Consider the following 17,302-nt stretch of genomic DNA (forward strand, 5'->3'; position numbering starts at 1 on the left):
ATCAGTATTTGTGATAGGAAGTCATTAACATTAAGCATATTGACAAAAGCAGGGATTAAGCAATTAACATCTCTTTTAAGTATGAAATAGTTGCCTAAAGGGATACTGTATAGACCAAACTTCTTCTACTTCTACTACAAAGTGATGCTTTTTCAAACTGAAACAAAGATAAAATTAGCCATATTCAGCATGGGACATAAGCAGTTGTTAACTTATGTCTGCCACAGGATGTGTTTTTAGCCCTGTGTGTTTATATGTTACTCTGCATAATCCTTCAAAAACTACTTAAAGAGTTTTGTGGAAGTAGATTTAGAGTTAGGGCAAGGGCCAGGAAGATATTGATTATTATCTGGTCAACATAAAAACTCTTATTTGCCCAATTATAAAGCAGATAGGCTTAAGCCCTTGCCCAACTCTCTGCCAAAATACGGTCCAGCAGCCATGCACTGGATGTGCCACTCCTAAACATACCTTTTTTATTTTGTAACCTACAGACCCACAGATTATGTGCAGATTATGTGTATTTAGATAATATAAGGTTATCTTTCTTGGCTTAAGATCATTAATTTAGCTTTTGAGACATAGCATTTTTTTTTATTATCCGCCACCATAAGCTTACAGCAGGTATTTGGACAAATTAGAAAGAAGTTTGCAGATGTTGCATCTTTAGATATTTACGCTGGCAAAGCTAACACAGAGTGTGTGTCAGTGTTAAATCTTGTACTGCTATCACAACCTTCCTGACCAGACATCCATTACAGCCACAGGACCACTATACTCCTTTAGAAATTAAATGGGCAAACTGTGTGTTTATGATTTTACTTCTATAAACCAGCAAGAAGAGCAGAGGACATGTAAAGTTCAAGCTCATAGATAGTAATAAACAAGCATTGCCACAGCAATGAAACTGTTCTGGTTGACTGGCTCACACTGAGAGAGGGCCGTTAGATACTGTTAGATATTCAGGAGGTGGTTAAACGAAGCTGTTTCCAAATCGAGGAAAACAAATCCTATGGTGAACACAATGTAAAAGAGGCTCACTCGTTTTTTTTTTGTTTTTTTTTCCACAAAGTGTCACCAGACACAACAAGATATTTCTACTGATCTAATCTCTCGCCACAAGGTTTTAAGCTTAACACATAGATGTATTTATTGATTCCTTTATTTACCTTGGGTCATTGCAGGTTTATGACTTAAAACAGTTAACGCAGTGAACAAACAGCAGATTTTCTGTAGCTGAAACCATTTTGTTTAATAATACTGAAACCAATTGTAATAGAGTGACTAACAAACTTCTGTTATCTTTTGAAGTGGTGTTAAAGTTGTAGGATGGAGTCACACTCAGCAAAAAAAAAAAAACTTGCCTTCTCCTTATACGAAATCAATTCATGAAATTATCAAGTGTGCCATACACACAAATTCGATAAAGCAGTACTTTAAGTTGTTTGGCTGCAGGCTTGGAAAATGTAACCCCTAACAGGTAGGACTGCATCCAAGTTCATAGTACTGTTGTAACAAGAGGGCCTTTTATGTTGTTGGATATATGCCCAATTACAGTCCTTGCCCCTAAAAGTGATGTTGAATTCAATGACATAAAAGCCCATCATTTGTTGAGCAAAAAGGAATAGAATAGACTCTGTTTCCAGAATTGCATTGACCCCATTTACACTTTCACTACACAGTTAGTTAAACTCCATACATCTCGGTTGGACTGGATAGCTATCTGATCTCAGAAAAGCTGAGTGCAACTGTGTGGAAAAAAGGCAGCTTGAGTTGTTATACAACCCATTGAAACAATAGATTGTTCTCTGGCTCATAGAAGTTACAAGGAACAACTGCTTCAATGATTGACTTATATATACATAACATTTATATGTGTTGGTGTAGGGTGAGGAAAATTTTGGCTTACCCATAAACCTATTATTGTTGTAACAAAACTGCAGAAATGCAGGTGTGTCTTGTCTCTTAAAAGTAACCAAGGACTGGGTAGAGCAACAACAACAGCAGCAGGAACATCAGCATTGCCATCTGAGAAGTACCAATATTCCAACTTCGAAGTCTAACCAGACAACACAACCTCAAATATATTACTCCAGTTAAAAACACACCACAAAGCTAGCATTTCACAGCCTACCAGTCACAGAGGCAATTAAGACATGTGCCTGGGGCTTCTGTTCCCCTCAGAGGGATCCTCAAGGGAATATTGGGCCCTGGGTTAAGCATCTCAGGCAAAACTTCTTCTGTGTACAAACCTGATCTCCCCTGTGAGGAATTTGCAAAGCCTAACCCCAGTTATGGCCTTAACCTTACAATCTGTAGCTCATAGTATTTGAAAGGTAGCACTGAGGGGCAGCACAAAACCTCAAATATAGACTGAAATATACTGTAGAGGGTGCTTTGCATGTAAAGTTCTAAAGCTCGATGTATTAGAATTAATATTCACTAAAGCCAATGAATAATTATTATTTTGATATTTACATTGTCTTAATAGTCATAGTTATGTTTAATATATTTTTTCACTTTGTAAATGATCTCTAACAACATCAAAAGCATTTACAAAAACAGAAATACTTATTTTTTCTACTAAGCTCCATAAATCTTTTGCCAAAATAAGCAGTTTGGAAACCGAATGAGTTTTACTATAAACACCTGATTCACAAGAGAAATAACTAATTGCAATTTCATTTTTATTCCCTGTCTGAGTGTCAATTTCCAGAGAGTAATGATGATGTAATAGACAAACCATTAGCCATGCAAACCATACATTTTCTGAACAAGGACAAAGCAACAGTAAAATAACTAAAATTATACAAGTATTGTTTAGAGCTAATAAATACATATTGTGACCAGAAGTTGTTTAGAATTAAAATACTAATTAATATTTTAATTCATTCATATTCTCTTCAGGTCATGAACCAAGCTACGTCACTGATGAAAAAAGCAAATTCCACTGAGATTTGATCATGTAGTCAAGATTATTTTTACATTTTTCTTTGCAAAAGTATAAAAAAATGTTTTAAAGTTTACTAAATCTTAAAAGTTAATTACGGTAAACATGACAGTTTGCTGTAGATTGGGCTTTCTTTGTTTAAGACTGTGTGAATATAGGATGCAACAGTCAAGTAAATACATAGGTTGCTGTGGATACAGATTAAAGAAAGGAAGGTCTGATGGCAGAAGGAGGGAAATGAAAAGGTAAGACACTTACATTGCCCATGTACTCAGACAGAAGATCCTGGAGAGCTTGGCGCACAGAGTTGCATTCAGCCACGATGCGCTCCCTGCGGTCATCACGTGTGCATGATGAGTCGGCCATGAGGGCAGCGCCACTGATGATGCTCTCGAGGCGCTCCTCCAGGGATGGACGGAAGCGCTCCTCACTAAACGCCAGAGGGTCCACGATGATTTGTTTCTGTAAGGAAAGGATTAGAGGGGAAATTACACAGATAGAAAATAATGCTTAAAGTCATCATATTACACTCTCCTTTTCCAAGAGCATACAGAAATGGACAGAAAGGGGAGGGTTGATGTGACTGACTGATAAGCTGGCCGGCTGGAAGACTAACAGGAAGTATGTGCTTAGCTGTCTTTTTGGTGTCTGTAGGAGCAGTGTGCCGTTTCACCTGAATAGTTAATAGTATACTTTTGTTTTGAAATAAAACAATAATTAACAGCATAAATTATTTTAAAAGCAAGTTGAAGGTTTGTTATTAAACTGTAAAACGGGTAATGAGGAAAAAAAACAATGAAAAGCATTTAAAACTCAAGTTATCAGTTTTCATTGGCAGGATAAATGTGGCTGTGCTGGGAAAATATTAGAAATAACACAAAACAAGAATGACCAAGAAATATTAATTAACCAGATGTTGGGAAATTCTCTAAGAAATGTTGCAGAGTTGTCACGCTAATAAAAATGGGACTGAAATTAGGTCAAAGAGATCTAGAACTTGACCTGGCAATAGTGAATCAATTCATTCTCGAGGACAAGAGGACATTTGTGAATAATATTGAGATATTCCCTGCAGGCACCACTGACAGGTTGGATTGGGTCAAACAGAGGTAGCTACGTACAAACAGAAAAGCTCTTTACCAGTATACATTCTGCAGAAATATATTCAGGGACTTTAGCACAAAATAAGATCAGCTTTTCTAAATAAGACTCAGGAGCGCCCTCTTCTCATGAGCGTGTCAAACAGTGAAGAAGGTAGTCGATTCAAATACTTGAGTCAGTCAGAAAGTCTATTTCACAAAGTACAATGTTTGCACTTGTGAGGATTTTTTTTTGTACCATCTCAAATAATAGGCCTTGTGATCTGCGCTGATAAACTGTTTTATGACTTATGCATACAGCTTCAAAAGACACTTTCTTAGTGCCATGATTGCAGGAAAACAAGGCACAAAATGTCAGCCAATCATCTGGAATGGAAAAATCAGAGCTACAGAGTTCTGCGAAGCCCCAAAGAATGAATGCTGTAGTGAATGAGTCAAAATATGGAAGCAGAAGGGCCATAGTACAATGTCTGTAATGTAGACAACAAGCCATTTCATACAACAGTAGAGCCTATGAATATGTAATTACCGTATATAAATATATAATCCCTTTTGTGAAAAGACTTGATATTATAGCCTTTGTCACCCTTTGTTTGAGTCACAGAAGTGCTATAGTTCCTCACTCTTATTTCTGCAGGATGAGCAAGAACACTTAAATGTCTGATTTCACAGGGGCAAGCCTGCTGTGAGAGGCAACTAGTTGACATGCTGGAGAGGCACTGCAGAGGGTTAAGGTATCACCGTGGCGCTTGTGGCAGCTAAAGAAGGAAATCCGACTTTCCAAATGACAAACGTACTCTGCGCTCCCACAGAGGCCTTTATTGCTACAAAATATTCAACAATTCAGCTGTCAGAAGTGTGGTTTATTAGGCAGCCCGCCCTCTATCATAGCCACCTCCAGCCCCCTCCGTTCTATCTCATCTGACCTCCTCTGCTTGCGTGTCATATCACCATAGCAACAGGCACACAAGAGAGACACGGAGGAGGAAACACATAGCCAAAGAGAGAGACGGAGAATTGGGGGGTTGACTCATTTGCTAATTTTTCTATGCACTTGAAATTAGGCATTACAAAGCAGCTACTCTGGAAAGGCCTATGTTGCAGTCTTTGGGGGAGTGACTTTCTGCATGGCTGCCTATAAAATAATCACTGATGCAATACATCGGAGAGACTGCATTGTTGACACTTATTTTATGTAGATTAATCTTTTGGCTCACCAGCTGTCATTAGAGACGGATGCTTTTATAGTTTCTAAGAGTTTAACATAAATTTCCATAACACAATAAATTTCAATGACTGTAATCCATTCAGTCTGCAAATCCCATCATCAGACAAGTATACTTAAATCTGATTTAAAATTTGATCAGTACATCTAATGAGTAAAGTAACCTGTTAAGTTAACTCTACAGCCTTGCTCTTGCTGTAGGCATATATTTTCTTGACAATGGTTGCTATAAGAGAAATGTCTAAGCACCACTTTTGCTACTTTAGAAGTTTAATTAAATGTTTAATTAGTCTTGATAGAAGCAACTGACTGGTATCATATTTGTTATAGGTTGAAACCAACTTGCATGTAGCTATAGCATGAAACCTGGTGATACCAATCTTACTTCTACATTTTGGCAGAATCGCTCTTGAAAAAGATCTCATTACTCACGTGAATTCCTGGTTAAATAAAGACTTTAAAAGCTAAAAGTTAGAGGTCAGATAATACATAAAGTACATTATATCACAAAAGTATTTTTGTCATTGTTTACAAAGGAATTACAGGACACATTTTAAGCGTGAAACGGGACGTTTGGGGTTCTTCAGTTTTTACTATTAAGAACTTTTAATTTTTTTAAATCTCCTCTTTGGCACAGAATGCAAACACTCTCATTGAATGCTAATCCAAAAGAAAATATCTAGTTTGTAATAATCACCCTTAAGATCTCTGCAATGCAACACCTAATTCAACAGTGTGTCATATGGCCACGGGTAGGTAAAACATGCAGATTTAATCAATCACATCAAATGGATGAACAATGTCACTGCAGGAGCAAATCATCAAGTTATACACTGCTGCTTTGTAAATGACAGAATTACTGATCATCACAGGATGAGTAATGTATAGCCTAAACAGTTACAATGGAAACCTGAAATTCTATAGAGCTTCCTGAAAACATCTCATTATCTCTGTGGATAGGTTAAGTGTCTTCTGTGTCTCTCTGATTATGAACAAATCTCCTGTATATGAATAGGTGCTCTGCAGGTCATTGCTAGGGGATACAGGATAATGATCTGTGCCAACTTTTAAATAAACTTGTAATTAATGTATTAAATATGCATGCTGTATCAGCAGCATGTGACTGTGTATGAATGGTGTAAGTTCAGCCTGTATGACACTTTACCTAGCAGCATCTGCCATCAGTGTGTGAATGAGGTGTGAATGTGACCTGCGGTGTACAAAGCGCTCTGAGCTATCAAAAGTCTAAAAAAGCATTATACAAGCTCATTTCAATTCACCATTACATTCGCTTAAGTAAACACTAAGTGACTTTAAGAGATATACAAAGGTTTTAAAAATGAATATAGGAGGGATTAAATAGACTTTTACAACAGCCTTATATAGGTCATTTCTGAAAGCTAGGTTAAATCTCCTTCATTTGACATAGAGTCATCAAGATATGATGGAGCAATGACTCAAGAACTTATTCAAAGAATCCTAAAGCCATGTCCCAATTTGTTCAGATATCTGGCCCTAATTTCCACCTCTTCCCTAAGCCCTTCCAGGGTTTTTGTCATTTTATGATTCACTAAGGTTGTTTCTGCAAACTAAATTTCTGACCCAAGTTAAGCTTCCTGAGCATGCCCTCATCTTGCTTTTTAAAAATCTTAATGTATTTTATCAAAGCTTTAGATTTGAGCTTTACTGTTGTAGGGAACAAGGTTGATCATAAAGGTCATGATATTAATGATTCCAACAAATTTCTGGATGTCTGACTAGGCAAACAAAAAGGACAATGCACCTTACTTTCAAGCCACTCATTGTACTTACATCAAAATTGTTGAGGGCGTAGGCAAGCTCTCCACCCCCTGCTGGCTGATTGAGTGCAGAATCTTCAGTAGCAGTGGCCTGGGCAGCGTTAGATATGCCTGAGACAGCGTGCTGCAGCTGCTTGTAGATCAGGTCACGGTTAGCCTTGTAGGCTGCCACGTCAGGGTGCTGCAGGCAAGCTCGGGACGCTGTGTACAGCATAGGGATGTTTCTCTGAAGAACCCCGCGGGCAGCAGCCATTTGGTCCTTGTGGTGGACATCTTTTAGCTCCTAACAGGACGACATGAAAAGGAAGATAGAAAAAAAGGATGAAAAAAGGTTAACTGGAAGATGGAATACTTACAGGAGCTGGGTGGTAATCTACTTTAGATTCAGAATGGGCCAGTCATAGCCTTACGGAGACACTAAGTGCGACGGAGTTTGTTCTGGATGACCCAGATTTATTTCTGTCCCCTGCGGTAACACAACACAGTCATAATCAGGCCATTATAATATGCCTTTGCAATTTAATGCGTTGCTATTCAGACCTCAGCATTATATTGCAATTACATCTTCATAGGAGGGAGGAGGGGAGATAGTGATCGCTGGCATAGATTTATGGCATAAAAAAAGCCTTGCATACACAAGACCAAAGCCTCCCCTCCAAAAGGAATACTCCCAAGGCTTTTTCCACTATTTCTTCAGACATTCACTGAGGAAAAAAACGCTGTAAAGTCCCAATACTTCCAGCATAACATTCGTTAAACACATTTTGCGATCCACAAAATTACAAGAAAAAGTAATTTACTTTGCAAAACTATCAATGATTATTTTACAAAGTCTTCCATTAAAAGAGGGGGAAATGTAGAGATCAAGAACTATCATTTGTTGAGTGGATGTAGAGATACTGCTACAACCTTTGATGTGATGCAGTGGCATCATTCCAACATTTATACAACTTGATGAGATAACATGAAAACTTCACTGTACTCAGTATCAGAGTCAAACTAACTTGTTTCTTTACTATGGATATTTATTGGAAACTTTGAATCTCAGTGTATTGCTGAGGTGTGGTAAGATACATTTCCAAAACAAAGTTGCATCATAACACTGCTGATGCATGTGTAACAGCTCAGACAGGAAGAGGCTGTGAAGTGTAAATATTAGATTTTAATTCGCCCCAGAAAATTCAAGCTTTAATTTGTATTGTTTATTTTTTTGGTTTAGATGTTATGTACACCACAGAGAAGTGTCAAAACATATTCTCATTAGTTTATGTTGTTGGTGACAGCATTATGTAAAGATATAGGTATTTAATTCAAATGCTACTTCAATAAGCTTTGTTTACTGGACTTATCCTGGACCTACATCAAGAAAATTCCGAAGTTGTTTCATCCGGAAAATGCATTGTGAAATGACTACCACCTACACTATAGTGTGAAAAAACAATATACCACTTCGCATCACAATGAAATAGGATATGTCACAACAAGTCAAGGTTTTGTGCTCTTTTCTTGCACTCCAAGACCGCTTCACTGATATTGGTGATAAGAACAATGTTCATGCCTACTGCATCTAATCTTCTGTACTTGTTCTAAAGCACATGGCACTCCTCTTTTTGCTTCTCTCTCCAATTGTGATCATGTTTTGTTATAACCATTCATGTACCTGTTAACCTTCCACTACCTCCTAGTAAGTACTACATCTTCCTTTCTTTCTATGCTCTTAACATGTTTTGTCTGCATATTTTGCTAATTTTACAGTACCTGCTGTCGCTTGGCAGCCATCAGGTTCAGCTTGTCCACCTCTGGTTTCAAGGCCTTATATTGGATCCCAAGGTCCTGCTCTGTTCCTGCATTGCGTACCTTCACCAGATTGTCCTCCACCTGAGCCAGGAAGATGAAATAAAGTTAGAAAGCATTCCCAAAAGACCAGTTCTTTACTGCAAGATTGCATTGTTTCATAATGAGCAGGTGGGTTGTAGATCTGAATACATCTGGATTTAATAGAACAATCTGAATTGCAATCAAATCAAGCCAATCAACTAAGATGTGATTAAAATTAGCCTTAGCCATAAAACCTAAAAGAAGAGAAATCTTGGTCAGTGGAAGTTGTATCAATTTGGATTGCATTCTAAACTTAAATAAACTCAGAGAGGACTCCTATTCTCTGTTGTTTCAAAAATATAGGTAAAAACAGTAGCAAAGGGAAGCAGTTATGATACAACCCCTCCTTCTACCCAGGCAAGCATGGACTAATTGCTGTGACATGGTAACATGGTAGAGCTATTCCAAAAAATCTGACCCATTTGGTTTTACTTGATTATCTACGCTCAGCGCTTGTGCTCAGCTTCCCCTGATCTTCAAATGTCTTTGAGTGAGCAAGTGACAAAGAGATAACAAGTGTTTCCTCATCACTGCTTTGCAAAATAGTATGCCCATTACTTCCAAAACACAGTGACCCAAAAATAGAATGCCAGAGATTTTCCTGACATTATTAGACGAATCATGCAAAGTGTTAAGTGCTGTATGAATTGGATGATTTGGCCAATATAAATAATACCTTTATTTTATCATCACCACTTTCTGTATGCAGCATATGTAAACAGAGAACCATGAAAACTCAGTGGTAGAAATAAACAGTTGTAATACAGTATTGCTTTTCCCGTGAATAAATGCATTCTGAAAATTGATATTATGCTCGTTTCTAAGGTTAAAAGGAAACTATCTCACCAGTTTGAGCTGTAGAAGAAGTTTGTAGACATCCGACATGTCTGCCAGCACCAGCAGATGGGTGACTGCTGATAGGAGAGCCCTGGCAGCACGAACCATATTACCCCTCTTCACAGAAGAGCAGGGGTCTTCTGCAAACTCTCCAGAAGCCTGTCGCATGGAGTCACCTGAGAATGACAATACAAAACCAAAATGTTCCTTACTTGCAATATAACCGTTACTTTGTTTTAACCTTTGTAATAACTCATCTGTAAAAAACACAAAGAACAATCCTGTGGACCGAAGCGCTCTGATGACACAATCATGAATATTATTTCTATGGGCCAGGGACAACTTAAGAACCCAGGCATACGCTGCATCAAGAGGTCTCAAAATGTAAATCCAGGAACAAAAATCCACAGAACTTATTTTTTTATCTAGTCATAACATAAAATAGCCTTAGGTCAACATTCAGTGTCTAGATTACAGAATGACACAAGTATAAGGCTAATACTTTACAGCCATACCTGTAACAAACTTTTTGTTGACAATTTACAACCGGGGCATGGTTATTTAAACCATGAATTTACTGTACAGATTATTATTGTTGTTATTATTTTTATTATACCGTATTGGTCCGAATATAAGACGGCCTTTTTCCCCATCGAAATAGGTCTGAAAAAGTCGGGTCGTCTTATATTCGGGGTCTAGTATTCAGAGCACAGCTCTAATTGTTCGCCTGTCCCTTTAAATGTCAATACATGACGCGCTCTGGGAGGAGCAGGGGAGCGACGACAGTGAGCGTTAACACAGCGGGGCGGAGGACGTGTGTGAGGAATAGGAGACATCGGAGGAGAAGTTTGGCAAGCTTTAGTTTAGTTAAGTTAAAGATGTGGCCTGTATTTTCTTTGTTATTTAAAAATGTTGATAATATTGCATAAATACGGTATGTTAATTATTATTATAATTATTAATACAACAGGTGTTTAATTCAATGTGTTTTTAATATTGTTATTTTCAAATAAAATGAAGTTCTTTAAAAAAAAGTTCTTTATAAAAACAAGATCTGGTCTGCAAATCTTTTTTTCTAAATATGAGTGTTGAAAAACGGGGGTCGTCTTATAATCAGGGTCGTCTTATATTCGGACCAATACGGTAATTACATATTTAATTTAATTAGTACTGATAAAGGTAATCTATATGACAGTGGCAAAAGTGGATCTGAGAGCAGTACAGTCTGTTCAAGGCTCTGAGTTTATTGCGTCAGAAGCCTTCATTTCAGACAAGGAGGAATGTGCAGGAGGGCAACAACAGTCTGATGCATTTTTTTCTCTACATGGTAGAGGTCAGTACATGTCACACAAAGTGACAAAGACACACACACCTTACAATTTCCAGTAATAATGTGAGCTTGCACAATGACATGAACACAGTCTTTAAAAAAAGAGGTCAAAGTGACTACAAAGGACTCACTGTCTAGTTTGTCAAGCACTATTCTTTGTCCTGCTTTGGATGGGTCTGTACAGTTGACTGAGCAGACAAATGGACTTTGTAGGCTCACATTATGAACAAGACAGTAAATCCGTAAATAGTTTACTTTAGTTGAAGAACAGCCAAAACAAACTTTAAAAAAAAACTCCATAACCGCAAGAGTGTGTGATCATTAGAGATCCAAAGCCAACAAGAAGACAGGCACTTATGTTGTCCACTTTCCTCCAGTGTTTAGGCTTTATAGAGGCTGCAATACAACAGATGACAAGCAGCAACATGAATAATTTTCCAACAGTGATAAAGTCTGCTCTGGAAAAAAGACAAGTGAACATTAATTTAGCAGCAGTTCAGACTCACCAGTTGTTACCATCTTGCTAAATACTTTCTCTATGACAATGGAGAGAAGTTCTATTTTTCTGCTTACAAAGACGTGCTTACATAGAGGGTGTACTTTCCGCTTTTCCATCTGTGTACTGGGCCTGAATCCAGACGCCAAGGAACTAAACAGGGTAAGCAGTTTAGACAATGGTGGATGCTTTCAAAGACAACAATAGGTTATAAGGAGGAATGTAACAGAATGTTGTGGCATCATATTTCATGTAACAAAACGGCAACACTGAAAAATGGATTGAAATACAAACTAACAATCCATGTGAGCGTTGCAGGGGGGGGGGGGGTGCAACAGTGCAGCAGTGCACTCTCTCACTTCAAGATAAGAGCAAGCTGTATTTAGATACAAAGTTATGTGACTTCATGGCTTTGACCACAGGAATGTTTTTGTGTGTTCAGACCACAAGCAAACCCAAACTAATGAAGTCCCCAAGTGATGTTGGCTGCAAGAACAAAAGGCAACTGGATGTGTGACTGCTCAGACAGACTGAATTGATCACTAACTCTAGTTCTTATTTTTTCCCCAACCATCTTCTTTCTGCCTGTCTCTCTACAGTCCTTGAGACATGCAAACCAGAACAGCTACATGTTTCACCTTTGGCAGATATAACTGATTTTTTTGAGGTATTATTTTTTATATGTATATATATATATATATATATATATATATATTTAATAAATAGAAAAGCAACAATCCTCAGATAACAGCCAGCTGTTAGGAGGAAAAGCCCCATCACTTGTCTCATTACATAATGACACTTATAATCATCTTGCATCTTGTAATTATATGAATCATTTTTCATTAAGACCCTTCATCAAGAACAGATCAATGCAGTGATTTATTGTTTTGCATGTGAATTACTATAATCTTAACTTTTAACGAACAAACATGTTTGTTATTGGTCGAAAAAGAAAAAACTAAATTTACTCAGGATTCATTGTTTGACAAACTGAAAGTTTACTTCTATCCTCTTTTTCAGTCACTGTGAATCCATAGCAACAAGCTGGAGTGTTAGAAATGCAACCTCTCTAATAAGTGTAACTGTAAGTTATTGTTGCCAAGCTACAAGCTTGACTGGACTGAAAAGCTTCAGTGTCTGGTAAAATATGAGCAACTTGTAAATGAAATATCAATGACAAGTCATCAGCAGATTCCACGCCTAGTATTCAGTGAACTGATAACCTGTGAGAGAATACTGCTTGTGCTCGTGCCAGTGCTCCCATGCTCAAACTTTTAACAATGCCAGCATCATTTATGCCTGAAGCACTTTCAGTTCAATACATGCACACTTCAACAACTTCGTACAGAAACTGAGAGTCAATGAGTCAACAATGAGCAGTGAGCTCTGCGAGCACAAACAAGAGAAATGCATCTTAGGTTACACTGATTGCACTTCTTATAATGCAAGAATGTTGCGCTTTAAAACTACTAGGACATCAAATTGTCAGGAAATGAATTTACTGTAAGAATTTCCTATTGCTTGACTTTCATCAAGTGAACACCTTTTCACACATGCCTGGCATGTCTTAATTTTTTTGTTTATCAGCCAATCTATTGTATATTTTGCAGACCCTTTTAATGCTTAGACCAAATTAAAATTGATGTGATATTTTTCAGTGAGTGGTATGTGTTCCTCCCAGGTTATGGAAGAGGTGTCAGAGGCCTCAAAGACATTTTCACAGCCCTGCGGGCTAAGTAAGAATCTGTACTCGGCATGTAGATATGTTAAGCCACAATATTAGTGTGCAGCATACTCAGGAGAGTTTTGACGGTTTTCACAGCTCAGTACAAAATCGAAATGGTACACTCAGCAAGTTGAAAAAAGAACAAACTTTAAGCTTGAAGGACTTTTTTTTACAGAGCAACAGTGTGGGCTGCATCATCAGTTAAAACCAAGCTCATCCAGCCAACCAAATTGACAAACTGAACACAGCTGTTAATTGGGTGTGAAGGAGGTGTGATGGTGGCTGTAACTGCACCACGTCAGCAGCAACTGTGATCCTCTCATCATGTTAAAAAGATGAAAACTCACCAAGTACACAGCAGTTTACAAAACGTTATGCAACACACCATCATTTCAATAACAATAGGTTAAGTTATTTTGCATGTGACCAGGGCTAATTAAATGGTGAAACTAATTCATGAATGGTTTCCGTAGGTGAACCTGCGGAAGGATCATTACCGGTTTTGAGATCCCCGCACCCGAGGCCGCGTGGCCCCTCGGTGCTGGCGGCGGATATGTCAGAAAAACACATTTGTCTAAAACTGCTACTTCTCCTTATCATTTGGTCCACAATGATAGAAATAGTGATCCAATCCAATGCCATTATATCTTTCTACAACGCCATTAGGATTTATTCGTATATCTTTTTATATCCAAACCACAATCCAGATCGCAAAAATATTTGGTTTATTATCATGCATGACAAAGAAATGTATCAATCTTCACATTTTGCACTACGTGAATCTGCAAATGATTTGCAATACTGCTGGTAAAATTATTAAAACAATTAATCTCTGAAAAACTTAATTGAATCTAATAAACAGACCAGGCCTTTAGTTGTCAAATATATCTTAGAATAGTTAGAAAGATTGAATCATTGTTAGAATAAAGGAATTGCATTTTCAAATGGGCTCACAGCAACTACAGGGTCAAATACCTCGAAGCCAAGTCCTTAAAAGTTGCACTATCAGACCTGTAGAACAGTCTGACCATTTCACCTTAAAAGAGAACAGCAGTTTGTGCAAATGATCGACAAAAGAGACCACAAACACAGTCCACGCCTTCAGGCTTATTCCCCCCGTGATCAAAATCAATAAGGCCATTTAGAGAGGGCAGATAGTGATCAGTATTACTTTAATAAACTTCCATCCATCTAACGCTTACCTGCGGCCCACAGAGAGCACAATGCAATGATTAAAATGTATATCACAAAGGAATACACTAAATAGCAGGACAACAATGACACAGAAAGGGAGGGAAGGGCAAGACTGAGAAAACAAGGACACGAGCAGACAGGAGCAGCCAATAAAGTCTTTAACAGTGTGAGAAATGTCTGCTCATTTTAAAGAAACCTAAAGTCAATAGCACTAAATTGAAAATATATGTTCAGAGAATATGTTAACTGGAGCAAAACATCCACTTATTTTCAAATAAATTGAGAGAAAACTTGGTCTACTTGGAACTTCAACATGCATTGTATGCACAATTAGCTTTCATGATGAAGTCTGATTTTTTTTAGAAACAGCTGGTAAGCCACAGCTGGGTGGAAAATGCTTTCTGAATCCAGGGGTGTGTGGGGTTGTTGTTACTCTACTCAATAGCTGTATTATAAGTCTAGGCACGCTCCAGTGAGCAGCATGGCATAGCTGACAGCCAGGCCTAGGCACAAGCTAACAGCAGTCACTGGATTCCAGCCCTGTGACAGCTTACCACAACTACAGTAACATTCCTGGACACTGAGCACTGCACAAGCTATCTGGCGACATGTCATTTACCTCCCAACTACTCAGAGCAGAGCTTGAGCAGAGGACTTCTAACTGGCTGGGCATCTGGGGAGAAAAAGACAGTGACACAGATGTCACTTCACAAGGTGATAACAGCCACCCCTCAAGTCATAGCGCTCTGGTCGCGATGGTCTACTGGTGTGTCACAAGACAGTCAGAAATACAGACTAGAAATAAAAAAGTACACTTGGAAGGGTGGTAGTTTGATGGTTGAATCTGCAAACGATAGAAAGAATGCACAAATAGTTAAATATAATCATTATAAACTAATTCCAATACTTGAAACATACTCTATCTCACAGTAAGGTGCTTAAGTCTGTCATTACTGCAATACAAATATTACAGAATTAATAATTTTTATCAAATGTGCTCAGTAAATTCAGATCTGATGTGACAACTTCTTCATGTTATATCAAGTGAAAAGACAGATTCAAAGAGCACATTTGAGCAGGGCATGTCAAATGCAGAGCCATGACATTTTCATGTAAGTGTTCATGTTAACAGGTTAAAGCAGTCACACTACCCACATAGCTTGGTGAAGGCACTGATGGAGCTGCAGCACCGAATATCTAAGGCAAGGGAGGCGTGCCTATTTTTAAACACACGCTGCCTGGTTGTCAGCCGAAATAGAAATTTGGATAGAAATATTGACGTAATACCAGAAATAATATACGATATACTACCTGTGGACATTTGTATCCTGAGATATTCTGCTCTTAACTTAATGTTTGAAAACTGTTTCTTAATCATGTAATATTTTTCATGGCGTGTGTTGCTGCCCTTTCGACCAGGGCACCTTCGTGGAAAAGAGCTTGATCTCAATGGGTTAATTACCTGTTTCAATAAAAAAATTAAAAATTGACACACATCACAGAGTCCTGCGATTTTGTGCAAATTTTATGAAGCCGTGCAATGGTTTGAAAATCCTTACAACTGACTTGTAAAGCGTGGGTACAGATTTTTAAACTGCTTTTTATTCTTTCGTTAATGAGCCTTCAGGGGCAACGTGCAACACAACAAAACTCCCTTTTTAAAAACTTTCTCTTTTATCTTCAAAATCAAAACAGGTGAACTTGGAGACTTGTTATCAAGATTCGCTAAAACCAAGAGACATCCAAATCACATCGGCAGCAAGCAGCTGCAAAAATAAAATGAAACAAAGGCATGAGAAGCTTCATGTTTATCATGACATGAGCACAGCACCTCAATCTGAGCAATAACAGGTGTGATGTACGGACAGCGGACCTCTCTCTCATGGTGTATGTGTGGGAATTACTGAGGGTGTAGCTTGTTCTGAATGCAGAGGACAATAGGAGCAAGTGAATGGCCATCACGCATTTGACTTAAATTAAAGCCCCAAGAAAAAAAAAGAATACCAGAGGACGCAATGACCAGTTGCAGTGTGCAGCCGTTTTCACATATGCACTCCTGAAATTTCTTTAAAAATTTGATGCAGGTTGCCCCTGAAATCTGCCTGACTTGCTTGTTCACACATGCATCTCAAAGCTGGAGGCTATCCATATCAGACAGGAGGGAGGGGTGTCTTAGAAAGCAGTAAATGATGTAGAAAGAAGCAACAGAGTCTGACGCTTTAATGAGAATTTTTGTCTTTGTATCGAAGTATCACAATATGAAGCAGTTTCATTACATGCACAGACATGGCACTGGAGGCACACACAGCTTATAGTTGTGCGCCGTTTGCAGGATATAAATGTCATTGTTCCCTCCCACTCCTGGTAAATTTCCTGAATATTTCCCGCTGCATTCTCACCCCAAATTTTACCAGGGGGCATGGCAGAAAAACTTGCTGGTAAAAACAGTGGAAAAGGAGACAGCTGTTTGTGTCTATACATACACCTCATTCGTGTGAATTTTACAAAACTGTGTGTGTGATTTACAGCAGCTTAAGCTTTTTTTCGGCTGGATGGGTTAAGAGCCAGAGCCTTTGATTTTTATACTTGAACAAAGATTGCAGGATGTTGACGAACCCAAAATGGTGCATAGGGGAGGGTTTGTAGTAGGGGAAAAAATGAATGGCACTTTGGGTGAAGTCAATTTGATATTTGGGGGCCAACCCTTTTTAAGGCCACTGGCCATCAGGCCATGGTAGATTTGGGTCACAAATGCGCAAATTGT

At 38.2% G+C, this 17,302-nt stretch overlaps 1 protein-coding gene across 2 annotated transcripts in view; it reads right to left on the bottom strand.

Moving 5' to 3' along the window:
• Window positions 1-17,302, bottom strand: part of ctnna1 (catenin (cadherin-associated protein), alpha 1) — a 77,467-nt gene that overhangs the window by 54,972 nt on the left and 5,193 nt on the right. For both annotated transcript variants that reach the window (XM_065958598.1, XM_065958597.1), the window contains exons 4-7: window positions 9,799-9,965; window positions 8,833-8,952; window positions 7,088-7,357; window positions 3,209-3,412 (exon numbers count right to left, since the gene is read on the bottom strand). In XM_065958598.1, coding sequence (XP_065814670.1) covers window positions 3,209-3,412; window positions 7,088-7,357; window positions 8,833-8,952; window positions 9,799-9,965 — 761 coding nt within the window. The remainder of the gene's footprint in view (window positions 1-3,208; window positions 3,413-7,087; window positions 7,358-8,832; window positions 8,953-9,798; window positions 9,966-17,302) is intronic.

The sequence above is a fragment of the Labrus bergylta genome, chromosome 9 (genome assembly GCF_963930695.1).
Source record: "Labrus bergylta chromosome 9, fLabBer1.1, whole genome shotgun sequence".
NCBI lineage: Eukaryota > Metazoa > Chordata > Actinopteri > Labriformes > Labridae > Labrus > Labrus bergylta.